This window comes from Abramis brama (assembly GCF_963993115.1).
Source record: "Abramis brama genome assembly, chromosome: 2".
In the NCBI taxonomy this organism is placed as follows: domain Eukaryota; kingdom Metazoa; phylum Chordata; class Actinopteri; order Cypriniformes; family Leuciscidae; genus Abramis; species Abramis brama.
Genome location: NC_139964.1, coordinates 17,681,837 through 17,702,763, shown reverse-complemented (window position 1 = coordinate 17,702,763; position 20,927 = coordinate 17,681,837). Strand labels below are relative to the sequence as shown.

The 20,927-nt window shown below is 37.3% G+C and overlaps 1 protein-coding gene across 1 annotated transcript in view; it reads right to left on the bottom strand.

Moving 5' to 3' along the window:
* The window catches only part of LOC311077953 (uncharacterized protein), a gene marked incomplete at its 5' end in the record, with an annotated part of 66,377 nt that extends 54,044 nt beyond the window's left edge, over positions 1-12,333 (bottom strand). Inside the window, one exon of the mRNA XM_084106599.1 lies at positions 11,337-12,333. Within this exon, the coding sequence (XP_083962725.1) occupies positions 11,337-12,333 (997 nt within the window). The remainder of the gene's footprint in view (positions 1-11,336) is intronic.
* Between the last annotated feature and the right edge of the window lie 8,594 nt (positions 12,334-20,927).

The window sequence follows — 20,927 nt, the reverse complement described above, 5'->3', positions numbered from 1 at the left end:
AATGGTCAACTCTTAATGTAAATGAAATCAGAACAGCAAAAGGTTTAGGTGATACAATCTATCTGAAGTGAACACATCTTTGATCTTCTGTTAAAACAGAACGGTCAAATGTTTAAGGTGACAAGCTATTTGAAGTCCCTGTAATCAAGATGGTTGTTGGTTGCCCTCTGTGATACTATTTACATATTACTGAGATTGGATGTAATTGTCTCTATATGATACACTGTAAAACCTAACAGTAATATGCACTAAATACAATTGAGTTCACAGCACTCAAATATTACCGAAACTTGAATGACTGAAACAGAACTCAAACTGAATGAGTTATAGAACATTTCTAGATCCCAGAATGATAATTGTATAATTCAGTGATTAATTAAGTGATGATTGAGCATTAGTGATGAGCACCTGCTGTTAACAAGCAGAATCACTGAAGGAAAGAGAAACACAAGAACTACAACTGACTTCAGCCACAGCAAAATCAACTGGAGATAAAAGAAGACATTAAATATCTCAAGATCTCAGCAGAGGAGGATTAAACAACTCCACAAACAACATTACAAGCTTCACTTATTACTAAACAGTTTGACTTTATTACTGACATTCGTCTACAGAAGTTCTTATTAGAATTAACAAAGGTTTAGAAGTTGATGATTTGAGTTTAATTTAAGGTCACCATGATGGAGATCAGCGTTTGCTTTAGTTGAGCTCTTGACCCTTGACTTTTGCACTTAAGATTTTCTTTGACTGCTGTAATTGAGTGTTTATAAAACATATTTATTATGGCACAAAAGACAAGGAAAAGTCTGATTGGGTGTTGAAGGTGAAGGACTGATGATGACAATCATCATTTAGTGGCTTGATTCACTGATTTCATTTAGAGTCTGATCTCTGATTAAAAGGGCAACATATTAGTTTTACTCAAAACTGTGTTTCTACAGCCAAGAGCTAGCCATGTTGTGGCCATCAGATAATATGAAGGATTTTACAAATAGTTGTGCACAAAAAGTTTCACAGAAAAGATATTGCATTACTAAGACTCACACAGACATCAAGAATCAGCATATGAATCTCAACAATGGTGACCATTAAACAATTATTCATGCTGTAATGCATGCTGGGTACTAGCATAATACAAAACTTATCCATGGCTCCCAGCATGCATTGCGGCATAAATCATTTTTTAATGGTCACCATTGTTGAGATTCATATGCTGATTCTTGATTACTGTGTAAGTCAGCATGATACCATAGAGGTTTTTAAAATCTGATTGTCACAACAATGGGCCTTACAGCAGAATCAGTTCTATTATAATGAATAATACAAGTAATACATCATCTGTCTAATCAGAGATTAGGCTCTGGAAAACATCAGAGAATCAAGTCACTAAATGATGATTTGTATTATCTTAACACAACCACATGCTCATATTTTCTTTTGGCGTATGTGCCATAACAAATGTGTTTTATAAACACTCAGTTACAGCAGCCAGAGGAAATACTGGTGTTATAAACTCAAGGGTCAAGAGCCCAACTAAAGCAAACACGGATCACTATCATGGTGTCTTTAAATGAAACTCAATAAATCATTATCATCTAACCCTCTGTTCATTCTCAATAACAACTTCTGTAGACACATGACAAAAGTCAAACTGTTTAGTAATAAGTGAAGCTGGTAATGCTGTTTGTGTAGTGGTTTAATCCTCCTCTGCTGATATCTTTAGAGATTTAAACGTCTTTTATCTTGAATTGATTTCATCTAAGGCTGTGGCTGGAAGTCAGTTGTAGTTCTTGTGTTTCTCTTTCCTTCATTGATTCTGCTCGTTAACAGCAGGTGTTAATCACTAATGCTCAATAATCACTTAATTAATCACTTGATTTATTGACTGCAATGTATATCTACTTTTAGTAAACTCAACTGAAATAAGTTCAGAGTACTCATAACTATTGTTTTTATAAACTTAATTGAATTGAGGCAATCGGTTTCCTCAAATGAAATGAGTTAGCTTAACTTGTTGGGTTTTACAGTGAATTAAGGCAATCGGTGTGCTCAAATGTAATAAGTTAGCTTAACTTATTGAATTTGACTTTGTATTACTGTTTTAGCGGACTCGATTAAAATAAGTTCAGAGTACTCATAACTATTGTTTTTTATAAACTTAATTGAATTAAGGCAATCGGTTTCCTCAAATGAAATGAGTTAGCTTAACTTGTTGGGTTTTACAGTGTAATTAAGCTCTTTTAAGTGAAGGAACATTTTGATATATATATATATATATATATATATATATATATTGGAGTGGAAGTTGTTGGGAACAGACCATCATTTCTTATAGTTTCCTCAATATTTCATATGCAAATAATAAAAAAATTAACTAAATGATTTCACTAAATTTGTTTTTTTTTTTACAGAAAATAACTTTATTTTACAGTGTAGTGTCCTCAGCAACACTGTATCAGTGGTTTGATCGGGTCTGACTCTAAACTAGCACTATTGAGAGAGAGACAGAGATCTGTCGTTCACTCAGTGACAGTCAGTGTTTGAGCTGAGAAGAGATCAGACACGAGGTGCTCAGAAAAGTGTCCACTAAAGCTCAGGATGGACAGATTCGACACATGCGCACTCCGACTGCACCAGTCCTATAGAGGGCAGTGTAGTCGTGACTCGTGTCAGCTACAGGACCTCTGCTCTGAAGGACAAAGAAGAAGAAAAGGTGTGTGTTCCACTTCCGAAGATACACAACCTCAATTTGCATATTGCTCTCCGCTGTGTGTGTGTTCTGTGCTCTTTGCTGTGTGTGTGTGTTCTCTGCTGTGTGTGTGCTCTCCACTGTGTGTGTGAGTGTGCTCTCCGCTGTGTGTGTGTGTGTTCTCTGCTGTGTGTGTGTGTTCTGTCCAGGGTTGCCAGGTGCCAGCAAGGTTTTCCAGCCCAAAACCTCGTCAAAAACCGTGAGAATGCACAAAAAAACGCCCAATTTTTTTTGTGGCTTGTTTCTCGTTTAAACACATTGAAATCATTAACAAGCTTTAAAATTACCCATTTTTCGACTTAGCCTATCCGATTTTAGAAACAATATTCAATTAAATGAACGCAAAAGTAGGCTACACTGACTTCAGTCAGACTATTCTACTATTAAACTATAAGCTTATGTTACGGAAAATAATGCAATCAACTTAGGCTATCAATGAGTCTGTTTACTGTCACTAAAAGTCGCTTGGAACAAAAGCATTCAGTAACAAAAACATAGAGTGGATATATGGACATAAAAAATAACCCACTTTAACATTTCAGTTATTTCAAATGGCAACATGAAACATGCATATAGGGCTGGGAGAAAAAATCGATTCACCTAGATATCGCGATTCTTTTTTTTTAAATGATTTTAAAAGCATTTTTTTTATTATTACAGAATATTACAGATATTAATAGGGCTGGGCGATATATCGCATCACATTGTTATGCGCATCTCGTCAGTAAAGCCGGTTCCTTGATTAGTAGTAAATCACCATCACCTGCTTTCAGATGGAGCGGCATTTACTACAAAGAGCCGTAGTTAACTGACAAGCTGAGCCATATCGCATTAATATCGCGGACGTATCGCCAGCGATAATTAATGCGATATGGCTCAGCTTGTCAGTTAACTACGGCTCTTTGTACACAGCAAAAACTCCTGGGAGTGTATATGAGTCCACACTCAAGAGTGTTGATGTTAATAAGATAATTAAGTGATTAATTGAGTGATGATTGAACATTATTGAAGACACCTGATGTTAACAAGCAGAATCACTGAAGGAGAAAATCTCAAATTGTAAGCCACCGTTATGGCGATCAGTGTTTGCTTTAGTTGGGCTCTTGACCCTTATATTATTAACTTTAGATTTTGTTTGGTTGCTGTATCTGAGTTGTAACCTCATTAACTTTAAAGGACAACTCCGGTGAAAAATGAACCTAGGGGTAATTAACACATGGTTACCGAGTCGATCGTTCCCTGGGATGCGTTTTCATGAAAATCGGATGCAAAGAGTTTTATCTCTAAAAACAGATTAGCTCATAACACTAGTATATGGGGCACAGAGTAAGTAAAAGTAAATCGCTAGTTAATACCACTAACAAGGCTCAAAATAGCCTCACACTAACACAGTAGCATAATGAGGGTCCCTACATGCAAACCGAAGCATTGAGAACTTTGTAAGTGTACAGACAGTTTAATAAGAAGATACTTTATAAAGACAGTACATTACGCGTTTACAGACAGGATCCATCTTGGAAAACAGTCTCGACTAATCGAGTCACGAACGCCGTGCTAAGTGAGCTGGTCGATAGGAATTACGTTCGTGAAATCTAACGTAGCACGGCGTTCGTGGCTCGATTCAAACACCCACGCGATCTTATTCCATTTCGTTTGTCTATTAAACCTTTGACAAAATCATATCGCAACATTCAAATCTGTGTTGGCGCTGCCGCTGACCCAGAGAGAGTGTCATGAAACCGCAGTGACAGCTACCTAAGTTTAAAAACCCCGCAATCTAGTATGTTGTTTGAGGGGCGGGCGGTGCCAGAGTTGTAGTGCGTGCGTGCGTGCGTGCGTGTGTGTGTGCGCGTGTGTGCGAGTGAGTGAGACTGCTGCCTGCTGAACATTGGGTCGCAGGAACTAATGGAAACACTTGTCACTGTTATGGTGACTTCAAATGAAACAGTTAAACCTCTGTTAATTCTCAATAAAACTTCTGTAGACGTCTGACAGAAATAAAGTCAGTCTGGTTAGTAATAAGTGAAGCTGGTAATGCTGTTTGTGGAGTTGTTTAATCCTTGTGGAATTTAATGTCTTCTTTTCTCTTCAGTTGATTTCATCTGAGGCTGTGGCTGAAATTACTCAATTTTTAATATACACAGATTTTTTGGCTACGATACCCAGCCAGCAATGACATGTGGGGCCCAGATGAGGGCTTCATGGGCGGCAAATGTGGGCCCCATTATGGGCTTGCACCCGGGATCCACATTGGGACAAGCCGTGGAAGCCCAGACGTACTAAAAGTGGGACCTGTCAGACCCATTTGGGCCCCACATGTCATTGCTGGCTGGGTGGTGACTAGCGTGACTTGAAATGTATTGAGTTACAATTACACTGTAAAAAATAAAATCGTAAAAAAATGGTCAATGACTGTCAGCTGCGACTGCCAAACAAAAACCGTAAAAATAAAGTAAAATATCCTAATTTAAATAAGTGCAAAATACTTTTTAAAAGAAACCTTCATAAATCTTTTTTAACAGAAACACACAGTTAAAACACAGTTATTTCACATTTATTTTCTGATTTTTTTTACTGAAAAACATGCAGTTAATTATATGCATGATTTGTTGTGATTATACGTCACTGCATCAGCAACTACACAGTTACTGTCAGTTAATTAAAGCAACATGCAGCATTTCATCAGTATTTCTCTGCTCATCCTGGACTGAAGCTCAGGCTCTACTCTTCAACACAACGGTGACACACAAAACACACCATACAGAAACACTTTAAACCCCAACATCTCTCAGGATCTCAGCATCTTCACTTATTACAATCCAGACTTTATTTCTTTCATACTAACATTCTTATTGAGAATTAACAGAAGTTTAGAAGTTGAAGTTTTATTGAAAAGAATAAAGTTTGATGTCACCATGATGGAGATCAGTGTTTGCTTTAGTTGGGCTCTTGAACTTTTAGTGCTTAACTTTAATGTTTCTCTGGCTGCTTTAACTGTGTGTCTCTGATGCATATTTGTTATTGCAGAAATCCAAGAGAAACTCAGATCAGATGATGTTGGTCACTTTATAGTGATAATGATCATCATGTAGTGTTCTGCTTTGTTAATAACATCTGAAGTGTAATATCTGATTAAGTAGTTTAATATTAGTTGTTAATTCTGCATGATAAAACTGCTATAGAAGATCCTGCAGTGCTGTGATACTCAGATTTTATGAAGTCATTATACAGAAAATGTTTAGACAGGATCATATAGACTCACGCAGACATCAAGAATCAGCGTATGAATCGCAACAATGGTGACAATGAAAAAAAATCTGAATTACTATAAAGTCACAAAAAGGCTTTGTTGGTTGTCACCATTGTTGAGATTCATATGTTGATTCTTGATGTCTCTATACTACTAAAATAATGAACCAGCTCAAAACTTTTTCTGTACTATATATATATATATATTTTTTTTTTTTCATAGTGTTATAATACTGATGCCACAATATTTCAAGGGTTATATGAAAAATTCTGACAATAATTATAGACTTTGTATAAAATTACTCTCCATCTACATATTTAATCTAAGCTAATATATTCAGAGATTTGACTGACACATCAGTGAATCAGATCATCATATGATGACTATAACATCATCAATGAATGACCAAGATCATCTGATATTTTCTCCAGCATTTATTGCTAAAATAAATATGCATCAGAGACACACAGTTAAAGCAGCCAGAGAAACATTAAAGTTAAACACTAAAAGGTCAAGAGCCCAACTAAAGCAAACACTGATCTCCATCATGGTGACATCAAACTTGATTCTTTTCAATAAAACTTCAACTTCTAAACCTCTGTTAATTCTCAATAAGAATGTTAGTATGAAAGAAATAAAGTCTGGATTGTAATAAGTGAAGATGCTGAGATCCTGAGAGATCTGGTAGTGTTTAATGTTCTGTTGGGGTTTGAAGTGTTTCTCTATGGTGTGTTTCGTGTGTCACCATTGTGTTGAAGAGTAGAGCCTGAGCTTCAGTCCAGGATGAGCAGAGAAACACTGATGATATGCTGCATGTTGCTTTATTTAACAGACAGTAACTGTGTAGTTGCTGATGTAGTGACGTATAGTCACACCAAATCATGCATATAATTAACTGCATGTTTTTCAGTGAAATAACTGTGTTTTAACTGTGTGTTTCTGTTAAAAAAGATTTATGAAGGTTTCTGTAAAAGTATTTTGCACTTATTTAAATTAGGATATTTTACTTTATTTTTACAGTTTTTGTTTGGCAGTCGCAGCTGACAGTCATTGACCGTTTTTTTACGATTTTATTTTTTACAGTGTAATTGTAACTCAATACATTTCAAGTCACGCTAGTCACCACCCAGCCAGCAATGACATGTGGGGCCCAAATGGGTCTGACAGGTCCCACTTTTAGTACGTCTGGGCTTCCACGGCTTGTCCCAATGTGGATCCCGGGTGCAAGCCCATAATGGGGCCCACATCTGCCGCCCATGAAGCCCTCATCTGGGCCCCACATGTCATTGCTGGCTGGGTAAGGTCCAGTTCTGGTTTATTTCTTTGCTCTTGGCTGACATGTGGCATTGCTATGCAGAGGTGTAAAGTCCAGGTTCAGAAAGTAAAAGTCCTCCTCAGTATTTTGTTCCAATCACCTGGATTTGCTAATTCAGACAGGAGAGAGAACTAATTAGTGAAATCAGCTGACTGAGTTTATGGGTGGAATAAACACATGGCAGGACATGGCTGACCCCTGGACTATACACCTCTGGTGTTCTCTGATGTGTACGTTAGGGCTGCACGATATTGGGAAAAAATGACATTGCGATTTTTTTTTCTGCGATATATATTGCGATATGAAATCTAATCTAATTTTTTCTTACAAACAAAAATGGGGTAAGCACACTTACATTCTCATTTTAAATTATTTAAACATCAGAGTATTATTTAAATTAGAGTAAATTATTTGTTTGTAACTTTAGGATATGGTTTGAATTGTTAACATTAGTTAATGTATCTAATAACTAACATGAACTAACCATGAGCAATACTTTTGTTACTGTATTTATTAATCTTTGTTTATCTTAGTTTATAAAAATACAGCTGTTCATTGTTTGGTAATGTTACTTCACAGTGCATTAACTATGTTAACAAATACTGTACAACTTTTGATTTCAATAATGTGCTATAGCCTAAATGTTGAAATTAACAATGTTGTAGAAGTGCAGTTTACTAATAGTAGATGTTAACTAATGTACCCAGCGGGCACCTTGATGTCAAAATGACGTCACGAAATAGGTCAAAAATGAAAGTCATATTGACGTCAAAGTGTCGATGTCAATTTGATGTCAAGATTTTGACCTCTGCTGATGGCATTTTGCCAAACAAAAAGGTGAAATGCATGGCCGTACACTTATTATCAGCTTCACTTAAAACTAACCAGATTTACTTTATTTAATTTCAGGTTTAATGAAATCATATTTTGTATTTTAAAGTCACCATGATGGTAGTTAGCGTTTGCTTTAGTTGTACTCTTGACCCTTGACTCTTTAATATACAATATTCTCTGGCTGCTACAATTGTTTTAGCTAGAAAAAGCTGTGTGAAAATGAGATCAGGTGATGTTGGCTGTTGATTGATGATGATGATATCATCATGTAATTGCCTGGATCCCTGATCTTATTCAGTGTCTGATGTTGTGATTATATAGGACTTGTGGTTTTGTTGTTTTATAATAGAAGCCATTTAATTTTACAGCATGAGAGCAATGTTGCTTATCAAATAATATAAAGGATTTTCAAAACATTTAGTGCATTAAACTTTTTCCTCTACATTATTACTTAGACATCAAGAATCAGTGTATGACTCTCAACAATGGTGACAATCAATGAAATGATGCAGTGCATGCTGGGTACCACCAATCAAAACTCACCCATATCTCCCAGCATGCATTGCGGCTTTAATAAATTATGCAGCTGGAGTTGATCTGATCATCTGGATATATTGTTTGATTGTCACCATTGTTGAGATTCATATGCTGTTTCTTGATGTCTGTGTGTGTCTAAGTAATGCCATAGATGAAAGGTTTTTTGTGCACTAAATAGTTTTTTAAAAATCAAGTATATTATTTGATCAACAGCACTGCTAGATATGCTATAGAATCAATTGACTTCTATTATGAATAAAACAATATTAATATCTCAAGTCCTATATAATCAAAGCATTAGACACTGAATAAGATCAGAGATTCAGGCAATTACATGATGATATCTTCATCATCATCATCAATAAACAGCCAACATCACCTGATCTCATTTTCTCATGGCTTTTTTAACTATAACAATTGTGCTTTATAAACACACAATTATAGCAGCCAGAGAAAATTTTATATTAAAGAGTCAAGGGTCAAGAGCACAACTAAAGCAAACGCTAACCACCATCATGGCGACTTTAAAATACAAAATATGATTTCATTAAACCGGAAATTAAATAAAGTACATCTGGTTAGTTTTAAGTGAAGCTGGTAATAAGTGTACGGCCATGCATTTCACCTTTTTGTTTGGCAAAATGCCATCAGCAGAGGTCAAAATCTTGACATCAAATTGACATCGACACTTTGACGTCAATATGACTTTCATTTTTGACCTATTTCGTGGCGTCATTTTGACATCAATGTTGATGCGTGTAGTCTACGGCACGCGTTGTGTAATTATCTCAGCAGTTTAGGATATCGCACACGATTTGTCAACACAGAAAACATTTCATCACTGGATAGGTTTTTTTTTTGTTCAACACCATTGTGTCAATTGATTTTGATTAATATGCGCGAGAGAGAGCGAGAGCAAGACAGCGCTCGTGTTGAAGGTGAGCGCGTAGTGTTTGTGCTCTTCGCTGTGTGTGTGCTCTCCATTGTGTGTGTGTGTGTGCTCTCCGTTGTGTGTTTGCGTGCACTGTGTGTTTGCGTGTGTGTGTGTGTGTGTGCTCTCCGCTGTGTGTGAAACACTGAACACCATCATGGTGACATCAAATTTCTGTTAAAGTTTTTTTTTTTCTTCGGTTTATTTAAATTAGCATATTTAACTTTAATTTAATGGTTTTTGTTTGGCAGCCGCAGCTGACAGTCATTTGACCCTGTTTTACTTTCTTCTTTTTTTTCTTTTTTTTTTACAATGAAGGTATATGATCGTAATAATTCAGGAAATACCTGTAAAATAACAGTGTTTTTCAGTTTATTTAATTTAGGATGTTTTACTTTAATGTTACAGGGTTTTTTTTGGAGCTGCCAGTCATTTGACCGTTTTATCATTTAACTGTTTTGTTACTGTTTAATTACAGATTAAATTTGTAATTTTACATATCTCTATCATACTGCTTCTTGCTTCTTCATAGTGACGAAGCGCGTTTGTCGCTCTAAATATGTATATGTGACCGATCACGGAAAGTAGGGACACAAGTCTGTTCTGTGGCATTTTGAGTTATTCACAGATTCTGAAAGTGTATCTCCAAGCTTTCCAATGATGTGTAACACATGGAAATCTGATAATATTTGGAGAAGTTGTGGCCATTTGAAGGTAGGCACTCAAAAAAGCTAAAAGTGGAGAAAACAGCCTCTAAAGATAGTGCAGTTCTCACCTCTCTCTCCTGCTGGGAGTGACAATAGGGCTCATTTACATCTCATTTAGATAATTTTATTTATTTTATTTAACCTTTATTTATCCAGGTAAACTGTTTGAGAACCACTTCTCATTTACAAACATGACCTGGCCAAGAGGCTACAGGAATAAATAGGGACATACTGTACAACTGTACATAGTCAAACACATGACACACATAGAACAAGCAATTGAATTAAAAAAGGTAGACAACAAAGAAAAGAGAAAAAGAAAAAGAATAAAGTGCTTAAATATGTGTGTTTAAATATGGTTCATAATTGTCAGCAGGAACAAGAGTCAACTATGTAATTTTGGAGGTTTTGCTTAAAGGTGGAGATTGGGATCAGAGATGTAAGTTTCAGGGTATTTTGTAGTATGTTCCAGTCGTGTACTGCTGCAAAGCGGAAGGCATTACGTCCAAAGATAGTAGAAGTAGGGGGGGTACTAAATTTAATCAAATCACTTGATCTTGTGTGATAGGCGTTATGAGCAGCATGAAGAAGAGATGACAAATAGAGAGGTGTCTTGCCCAGGATTGTCTTGTATATGAAGAGAAACCAATGATGGAGCCGCCGGGTATGAAGGGAGGGCCAGCCCACCAGTTTATACAGGTCACAGTGATGAGTGTGAAAGGGTGCATTAGTGGCAAAACGGATGGCTGAATGATAGAGTGTGTCAAGTTTTTTTAGGGCTGTGTTTGGTGCCATTCTGTAGATAATATCGCCATAGTCCAAAATTGGCAGTACTGTCATCTTAACGATGGTGCATTTGGTAGCATGAGTAAAGGAAGCTTTATTGCGGAAAAGAAAGGCTAGTCTAGCTTTGACTTTTGTTTGAAGGTTATTGATGTGTGTAATGAATGACAGGGATGAATCCAACCAGATACCTAGATATTTATATTTTTTGACATACTCCAGAGCCATACCGTTCATGCAGGTGATTGTAAGTGGAGTCTCGATGACTGGTTTTCGGCTAAAAATGATACATTTTGTCTTACTGGTGTTAATACGGAGGTGGAGATTGTCAAAGAACTGCTCTATAGAGGTGAAACTGAGTTTAAGACTGGAAGCCGCAGAATTGGGAGAGGAACCAACTGAGTACAAAATGGTATCATCTGCATAAAGATGAATCCTGGAGGTGCCAGCAGCTCTGGCTATATCATTGATGTAGATAGAAAAAAGGGTTGGGCCCAGGATGGAGCCTTGAGGCACACCTTTAGAGATATTAAGTGGGTCTGACATAATGTTTTCAACCTTCAATTGCTGGGCACGGTTGGTGAGATAATTGGCAAACCAAACACAGCTAGAGGAGGACAGACCAATACTGGAAAGCTTATGTAAGAGGATCCTATGGTCGACAGAGTCAAAGGCCTTGGCGAGGTCTATAAAGGTGGCAATACAGACCTGTTTGCTGTCTAATGCTGTAATTACCTCATCAAGGACCTTTGTGGTGGCTGTTATGCACCCATGTCCTGTCCGAAAACCAGATTGCATGTCAAATAATATATGATTTTTATCCAGGAAATCATTTAACTGTTTTTGGACGAGCTTCTCCAGAACTTTGGCAAGGCATGGTAGGATGGAAATTGGGCGGTAACAATTTGGATCAGATTCAGAACCCCCTTTGAAGAGGGGAAAAATTATAGCTGATTTCCAATCAATAGGGAACTCAGAGAGCTGTAGGGACATGTTAAATAGTCTTGTGACGGGAGCGGCAATAATGCGGGATGCTGCTTTTAAGAACATGGGATCAAGACCATCAAGGCCAGCAGATTTGTTTGTGTTCAGCTTGGAGAGTTCATCCTGGACTTCAGAGGTGGAAAGAGGCATAAAAGAGAAGCCATTGTTGCTTGATGGAGAAAGTTGGGCATCTGCTGAGGTTGTAACTGAAGTATCCATTGAGACAAGATTAGGGTTTGACATTGTAACTGTATGGGTTGCATTAATAAAGTGATGGTTTAGAAGTGAGGCCATCCGAGACTTCTCAGTAATAATGATGTCATTAAATAACATAGAAACTGGTAAATGAGGTGAAATAACTTTATTTTCCATTACCTTGACTGTTTTCCAGAATGCCCTAGCATCAGTGCCACATGTGGTGAGTTTTTCTTTAAAATGCGAGATTTTGGCATTTCTGATAGCCTGTGTTGCTTTATTTCTGCATTGACGGAAGGCCAGCCAGTCAACTGGAGTTTGGGTAGAGCGGGCTTTTCTCCAGAGAGCATTTTTATGATGAATAATCTCAGCCAGGTCATTGGAAAACCAGGGACTATATCGATTTTTTATTCTAATTTTTTTCAGAGGGGCATGCTTACTCATAATCAGACTGAAAGTGTTTTTAAAAAAAGACCATGCCTCTTCCAAGAGGTGGAAGGAATTAATTCTGTTCCAGGACACGGCCGCAACATCTTGGAGAAAAGCTTGCATGTCCAGTTTTTTCAAAGAGCGCTTGGTTACAATTACTGGGGGCCTTTTGAATGAAAGGCCAGAGCGTACACATGCAATAGCGCAATGATCACTTATTTGACTGAAAACTCCAGCTTGATAGTTAGATGGATTGTTAGTCAAAAGGAGGTCAATCAGAGTGGATGATGAGGAAGATTTAGGATTAAGTCTGGTGGGCTCAGATATCATCTGAGTAAGGTTTAGAGCATCAAACTGTTGCAAAACTGTATCTGGGGGATTGATCATATCCCAGTTCAGATCACCCATAAGGACAAACTCAGAGGATATGTATGGAGCTAGGAATTGACTAAAGGCTGTGAGTGCAGAAACTGGAGCTGAAGGTGCTCTATAGCAAACAGCAACAGAGATAGAGAAAGTGGTTGAAAGCCTAAGCTTTAGTACCAGTAGTTCAAGTTGTTTAGGAACTGACTTAGAAAGAACAACAGTACATTGCAGATGATCTTTAACATACATAGCTACACCACCACCCCTGGTAGCTCTGTCCTGACGAAACACATTATAGCCTGGTATGAAGATGTCAAGATCAGTGTTCCCTTTTTTAAGCCAGGATTCAGAGATAGCAAGAACATCAGGATTAGCTGTGTGCACCAATGTTTTTAAAGTGTCAAAATGCTTAGAATTCAACAGACTGCAGATATTTACATGTAAAAAACCCAATGATTTACGGTCACAAAATTCACCAAATGACAGCTGGGCAGTAACTGAGTTAGCTGGCCCAGGATTTGGATGAACATTACCAGAGATAAATAACATGAGAATAATTAACATGCGTCTAAGAGCAACACCAGAACAAATCGATTGTTTGTCTTTTACAAAGGGCAAAGCCAGTAACAAGTTAGAGTCAAACAGTTCCTGCAGTAGCATAATTGAAAAATATGGAAGGGTTCGAAATACCTGGGTGACAGAAAGTCCAACAGATTTAGTAATCCAATAGGATAGGACATCTCTCGATTGAAGAATGAAGTCTAATGTTCCCCGACAGTGAAATGCTGTGGCAGACCCTAGAGTGCGTTTACCAGCAGGCCCGGGGTCCTGATACTGTACATGCAGCAAAAAGGTGAATGACACAATCCAGAGAACCAATAAGATTTTTATAAAGAAAAGCATGATTCAGAAACTTTAGTAGTGTAGCACAGGCTTCAATGTGTGCTGGAAATAAGCCTTGATGTAAATCCTGATTCGAAAACCCCTGCCACAGATCTAGGCTGAAGGCAAGCCACACTGCAGCAGGTCCATGTAGGCCTCAGACCAGGTGGAGTAGGCCGAGATCCTCTCGAAAACAAGCAGGTAGGCCTCAGACCAGGTGGAGTAGGCCGAGATCCTCTCGAAAGCAAGCAGGTAGGCCTCAGACCAGGTGGAGTAGGCCGAGATCCTCTCGAAGACAAGCAGCCCACATAGCAACATTGTGTCGGCCCAGATCCGGCCCACATCTGGCACACGTGGAAAGATGATCTGGCCCACATGCAGCGTGGAATTACGGCACTTGGGTGGGCCACTCCTGTTTGCCAGATATGGGCCACAAGCAGGCCATAGCAATGCCACATCTCAGCCAAGAGCAAAGAAATAAACCAGAACTGGACCTTATCTGAGCCACAACATCTGTGTATATTAAATATGGAGTCATCTCAGCCTGTTAACAAAAAGAATCACTGAAAGAAAGAAGAGAACAGAAAAAAGAGACAAGCAGAAACACAAGAACTACAACTGACTTCAGCCACAGCCTTAGATGAAATCAACTGAAGAGAAAAGAAGACATTAAATCTGTGAAGATCTCAGCAGAGGAGGATTAAACAACTCCACAAACAGCATTACCAGCTTCACTTATTACTAACCAGACTGACTTTATTTCTGTCAGACGTCTACAAAAGTTTTATTGAGAATTAACAGAGGTTTAACTCTAATGTGTTTCATTTGAAGTCACCATAATAGTGAATAGTGTTTCCATTAGTTGGGCTCTTAACTCGTATTATATCTTTTATTTTTTTTTGGCCACTGTGACAGTGTGTTTGTCAAACACATTTGCAGCAGCAAAAAAAGCTAAAGTGAAACGAGATCAGGTGTTGATGGTTTTATAATCATCATGAAATAGACTGTTTCACTGAGGTAATTTGAATCTAACAATTGTGTTGTACCATTAATATATTCTCATCACAAACCCTGTGTTACTGCAGCGTGAGGTCCAGCAATATTATAACAATCAGTTAGAAAATTTTAACAAACATGAGCACAAAAAATTACTGTTCGATGACAAACACAGACATCAATAATCAACGTATGAATCTCAACAATGGTGACAATCAAAAGTACCTTGCTGCAATGCATGCTGGGTACCATCATTGTACAAAACTCCCAGCATGCATTGCAACATGAATAAATTATGCAGCTGAATTGTCCTATTATTTTAATTCTAAATATGTGCTTTTATTTTTTGCTGTTGGTTTTTTGTGACATTTAGTAGCTTTTCAGTGATGTTCTGAATTAATCTGTTTATCTAAAAATATATATATATATATTGTCACCCTTGTTGAGATTCATGTGCTGATTTTTGATATCTCTGTGTGTCACCGTGGATTCATTTTTCATGTTCGTTAAAATCTTCTAGCTGATTGTTATAATATTGCTGTATCTCATGCTGCAGTAACACATGGTTTGTGATGAGAATATATTATTGGTACAACACAGTTGTTAGATTCAAATTACCTCAGTGAATCAGTCTATTTCATGATGATTATAAAACCATCACCAGGTAACCATCATCACCTGATCTCATTTCACTTTAGCTTTCTTTGCTGCTGCAAATGTGTTTGACAAACACACTGTCACAGCAGCCAAAAAAAATAAAAGATAAAATACGAGTTAAGAGACCAACTAATGGAAACACTATTCACTATTATGGTGACTTCAAATGAACCAGAGTTAAACCTCTGTTAATTCTCAATAAAAACTTGTGTAGCCGTCTGCCAGAAATAAAGTCAGTCTGGTTAGTAATAAGTGAAGCTGGTAATGCTGTTTGTGGAGTTGTTTAATCCTCCTCTGCTGAGATCTTCACAGATTTAATGTCTTCTTTTATTTCAGTTGATTTCATCTAAGACTGTGTCTGAAGTCAGTTGTAGTTCTTGTGTTTCTGCTCGTCTCTTTTTTCTGTTCTCTTCTTTCTTTCAGTGATTCTTTTTGTTAACAGGCTGAGATGACTTCATATTTAATATACACAGATTTTGTGGCTCAGATAAGGTCCAGTTCTGGTTTATTTCTTTGCTCTTGGCTGAGATGTGGCATTGCTATGGCCTGCTTGTGGCCCAGATCTGGCAAACAGGAGTGGCCCACCCAAGTGCCGTAATTCCACGCTGCATGTGGGCCAGATCATCTTTCCACGTGTGCCAGATGTGGGCCAGATCTGGGCCGACACAATGTTGCTATGTGGGAGGTAGGCCTCAGACCAGATGGAGTAGGCCGAGAACCTCTCAGAATAGCTGTAGCCAGATAGCATAGGCTTTAGTGTGTGCTAGAAGCGAACCACAATGCAGCTGGAGATAGATGTTGTTATCTTGCTGTAAATCCTGTTTCAAGAACCCGTCACAGATCTAGGCTGAAGACAAGCCACACTGCAACAGATCCCTGGGCTGTAGCATGAAGATAGGCCTCAAACCAAATAATAGGCCAAGAGCTCACAAAAATAACAGGGTAGGATATCCATGACTACAAAAACTTAGTTAAGATTAAATGAAGGCACTGTCTGGATTATTTCAGTGAAAGGTGCACTAAAAACCTTTAAAAAAGTTAAAAATGGACAGACAAAGAGCAGACAGAAAGACATGCAGCCATCTTGGAAAGTGGGAGGGGCTTGAAAACGCCATACCCCCTGTAAAGCTCCAGGCTCCAGAGCAAAAAGGTCAGGAAAATGTGCCATCAAAAAAAATAAAATAAAAAAAAATAATTGCAAACAGGTAATAAATAAATGTCTCTTAGCATCTACCGATAAAACTGTATAGGAAACTCTTATGTACACTGAATAAAAAATAAGATAAACTCTAGAGAATGTTCAAATTAAAAACAGGATGTGCTATGTGATATATATATATATATATATATATATATATATATATATATATATATATATATATATATACATATATACACACATACACCATTGGCGGTGCACTCAAAGTCATCTGTCAGTTGTGCAGTTACCAAAAATCTCCTGAATAAAGTTAAAACCCATCATGTCACTGATATGTGTTTTTTAAATCAAGTGATCAAAGTGCTCGTTGCTGCTGCGTTCAGTGCCCGGATACAGTGTTTTCTCGTGTGGCTCGCACACACGCCGCACTGTCTTCACTCGACGCGCGCTGCGGATACTCTCTATTCGTTCACAAAACATAATGCACACAAACGTGTCTCTGCTTAATATACAACCACTGATGAACATAATCGATTTTGATGAGAAAAAAAAAGGTAGCCTATACGAGAAAAAAAAAACTACACAAGTGTGGACTCAAACCCAGAACCTCTGACACGATTAGCGAAAGTTCTACCACTGGACCATTAAGGTATACGTTATTCAAACAGGCGAATCTAGAGAAACAGACAATCGTCAGATCGTCTTCAGATTCAGTGAGCGCTCGTTTATAAGCATCCGGCTTGTCGAAGAAGTACTTCAAAACATTTTCGGTGTAAATCCCACGGTTCAGCTCGTCTGCAACAATCTTTGCGGCGTCCATCTTCATTGAATTTTGATATCAGATAAGCCTGGCCAGAGCGTTGCATAATAAGTAGCACTAGCCACGCTGTTCCCTTGGTGGGCGGGGGCAATAACAAAAGAAACAAAAGCCGGCTTATCCAGTATGGAAATACACACAGACAACAACACGCCCCTACTGCGTGCTAGACTCTCCGAAAAACAAGCCGATTTCAATCTCAAAATGTACGCTTTTAAATATACCAATACTGCTATCTCAAACATGGAGAGGCTTCTTCTTCAAACATTGATGTCAAAATTACGGTTAGGTCAAAAATGAAAGTCATATTGACGTCAAAGTGTCGATGTCAGTTTGATGTCAAGATTTTGACCTCTGCTGATGTCATTTTGATGTTATTTTGATGTCATGCTTTGTTTGTTGGTATCAGAGGTGGAAAGTCCAGGGGTCAGAAAGTAAAAGTCCTGCCATATATTTATTCCACCCATGAACTCACACAGCAAAAACTCCAGTTTTAAATGAACTCTCCTGGGAGTTTATTTGGCTCCAGACTCAAGAGTGTTAAAGTTAATGAGATAATTAAGTGATTAATTGAGTGATGATTGACCATTATTGAAGACACCTGATGTTAACAAGCAGAATCACTGAAGGAGAAAAATCACAATTTTAGTTACCATTATGGATATCGGTGTTTGATTTAGTTGGGCAGTTGACCTTTAAATGTTTAACTTTAGATTTTGTTTGGCTGCTGTATCTGTGTTATAACAGCCAGATGAACAAAGAGAAAAGGTGAACAGGTGTTGGTTATATTTTAACATAATCATCATTTAACCTGAATCACTGATCTCATTTAGAGCCTAATCTCTGACTTAAATGTATATTGGTCATAACAGCATCACAGTGATTCTACAGAATAATATCCAGATTTGTCATTATAATCCAAATGATTTCTTAAAGTTGTTCTGATATAAAAAAAAAAAAAACCTTTCTTTAAGGCGCACACAGACATCAAGAATCAGTGTATGAATCTCAACAATGGTGACAAAAAGAATATTCAATTAGGGAAAGGAAATTAAGACAATTCAGTAAGTAAGTAAGACAATTCAGATCATAATTTATTCATACCGCAATGCATGATGGGAGCCATGAATGAGTTTTGATTGGTGGTACCCAGAATGCACTGCAACATGCTTTATTATTGTCACCATTGTTGAGAATCACAGGCTGATTCTTGGTGTCAGTGTGTCCCAAAAAAAAAAAAAAAAAAAACTTTCCAAAGTGTTTTGATCAGAACAACTTTAAAGAAATCTTTTGGATTATATTGAAAATGCTGATTATATTGATAAGAGTATACTGTAGAATCATAGACTGCTGTAATCAGCAAGGTAAACCTAACTCTCTGAATGAGCTTTGTGATTCAAGTCAAAAGATGATTATGTTGAAACACAACCAAAATGACCTGATCAGCTTTTCTCTTTGTTCATCTGAGAGTTATAACACTGATAGAACAGCCAAACAAAATCTAACGGTATTAGTTTAAGGTTCAAGAGCCCAACTAAAGCCAACACTGATCACCATAATGGCAACTTAAAAAAAGAGATTTTCTCCTTCAGTGATTCTGCTTGTTAACATCAGGTGTCTTCAATAATGCTCAATCATCACTCAATCAATCACTAAATTATCTCATTAACTTTAACACTCTTGAGTCTGGAGCCAAATAAACTCCCAGGAGAGTTCATTTAACACTGGAGTTTTTGCTGTGTGAGTTCATGGGTGGAATAAATATATGGCAGGACTTTTACTTTCTGACCCCTGGACTTTCCACCTCTGGTTGGTATTTGATGTCAATTCAACATTTATTTGACGTCAAGATGTCATGATGTTGTAAACTGATTTTATCTTAAATTGATCAATTGCCATTTCATATTTATACTGTGATCTTATTTCACTTTTTTCTAAAAAATTTAATTAATTTAAATGAGTTAAAACATAGATTTAACTCAATCCTCTTGCAGATAAGTGTTAGTTAACAACAGCACACATTAATGAGTAGAAGACCTTAACAAATAAATAATCAATGCATCAACGAGTTCACAATCACTGCCTGTTAAATAAAGCAACATGATGCAATATATCAGCAGTGTTTCTCTGCTCATCCAGAACTGAAGCACAGGCTCTACTCTTCAGCACAATGGTGACCCACAAAACTCAACAGAAACTCTTTAAAGGTCCCATTGCATGGATTATTTTAATATTTTAGAATGTTTCCTGAGGTGCCCTTATAATGTTAGTATGTTTTTTAGATCAAAAGGCATATTTTCTAGCCTGATTTAGCCTCTGAACGCTTTGTTTGAAGGGGCATGTCTGCTGTGAGACTTCAGTGTAAACGCCCACTGCTGTGATTGGCTGCTGTGAGACTTCAGTGTAAACGCCCACTGCTGTGATTGGCTGCTGTGAGACTTCAGTGTAAACGCCCTCTGCTGTGATTGGCTGACATGCTTGCATATGAAATATTTAGCATTAAATGTGAAACTCTCTCGAAAACATTTACTATTACAGCTATTATACGTTTTTACTATTACAGCTATCGAGATTAACGGATCGTGAGAAGTTTTTTAAGTATTTAGATCTATTCCCATCACATAAAAGGTTGCAGTGATCCCAGTGGGCATTTGATGTCAATTTAACATCAATATGACATCAAACATTGATGTCAAAATTACGTCACGAAATAGGTCAAAAATGAAAATGAAACGAACATTGGATTTAGACATCAACCCGACTTTCATTTTCAACCAAAATCCAACGTCTGACCGATGTTATAGTCTATATCCTGTGCCTGCTGGGCATCTATTTGACATCAGGATGTCATGATGTTGAAGTCATTTTAATGCTATTTTGATATCATTCAATATCAAGCTCCAATATCAGATTAAATTTATCTTTTATAGTATATGCAATTATAGTGTCTGCTGACATTTTAAATGTGAACTAAATGTAAATATGCTAGGATTTAAATAAATAAAAACACACATGCAAAATACACCTAGGTCTACAACTTTCAAGATCATTCAGGCTAGGTCTTTTAGATGTTGAAAATGAGTCACATTGATTTACAATGAGTAATAAATACACTTTTTTCAGACATTTCAGACATTATTTTGACATAAATCAACATCGATTTAATGTCAATGATATTGACCTGAGATGTAGGGACCAGAAAAAACATGTCAGATTGATACCTTTGTTAGGCATTTTAACAACCACAAGGAAATAATTACAAAATATAATGAAAATATGCATATTCATGCATGTCATACATGGTGGTCAAAATCTTGACTATTTGTTGATGTCAAA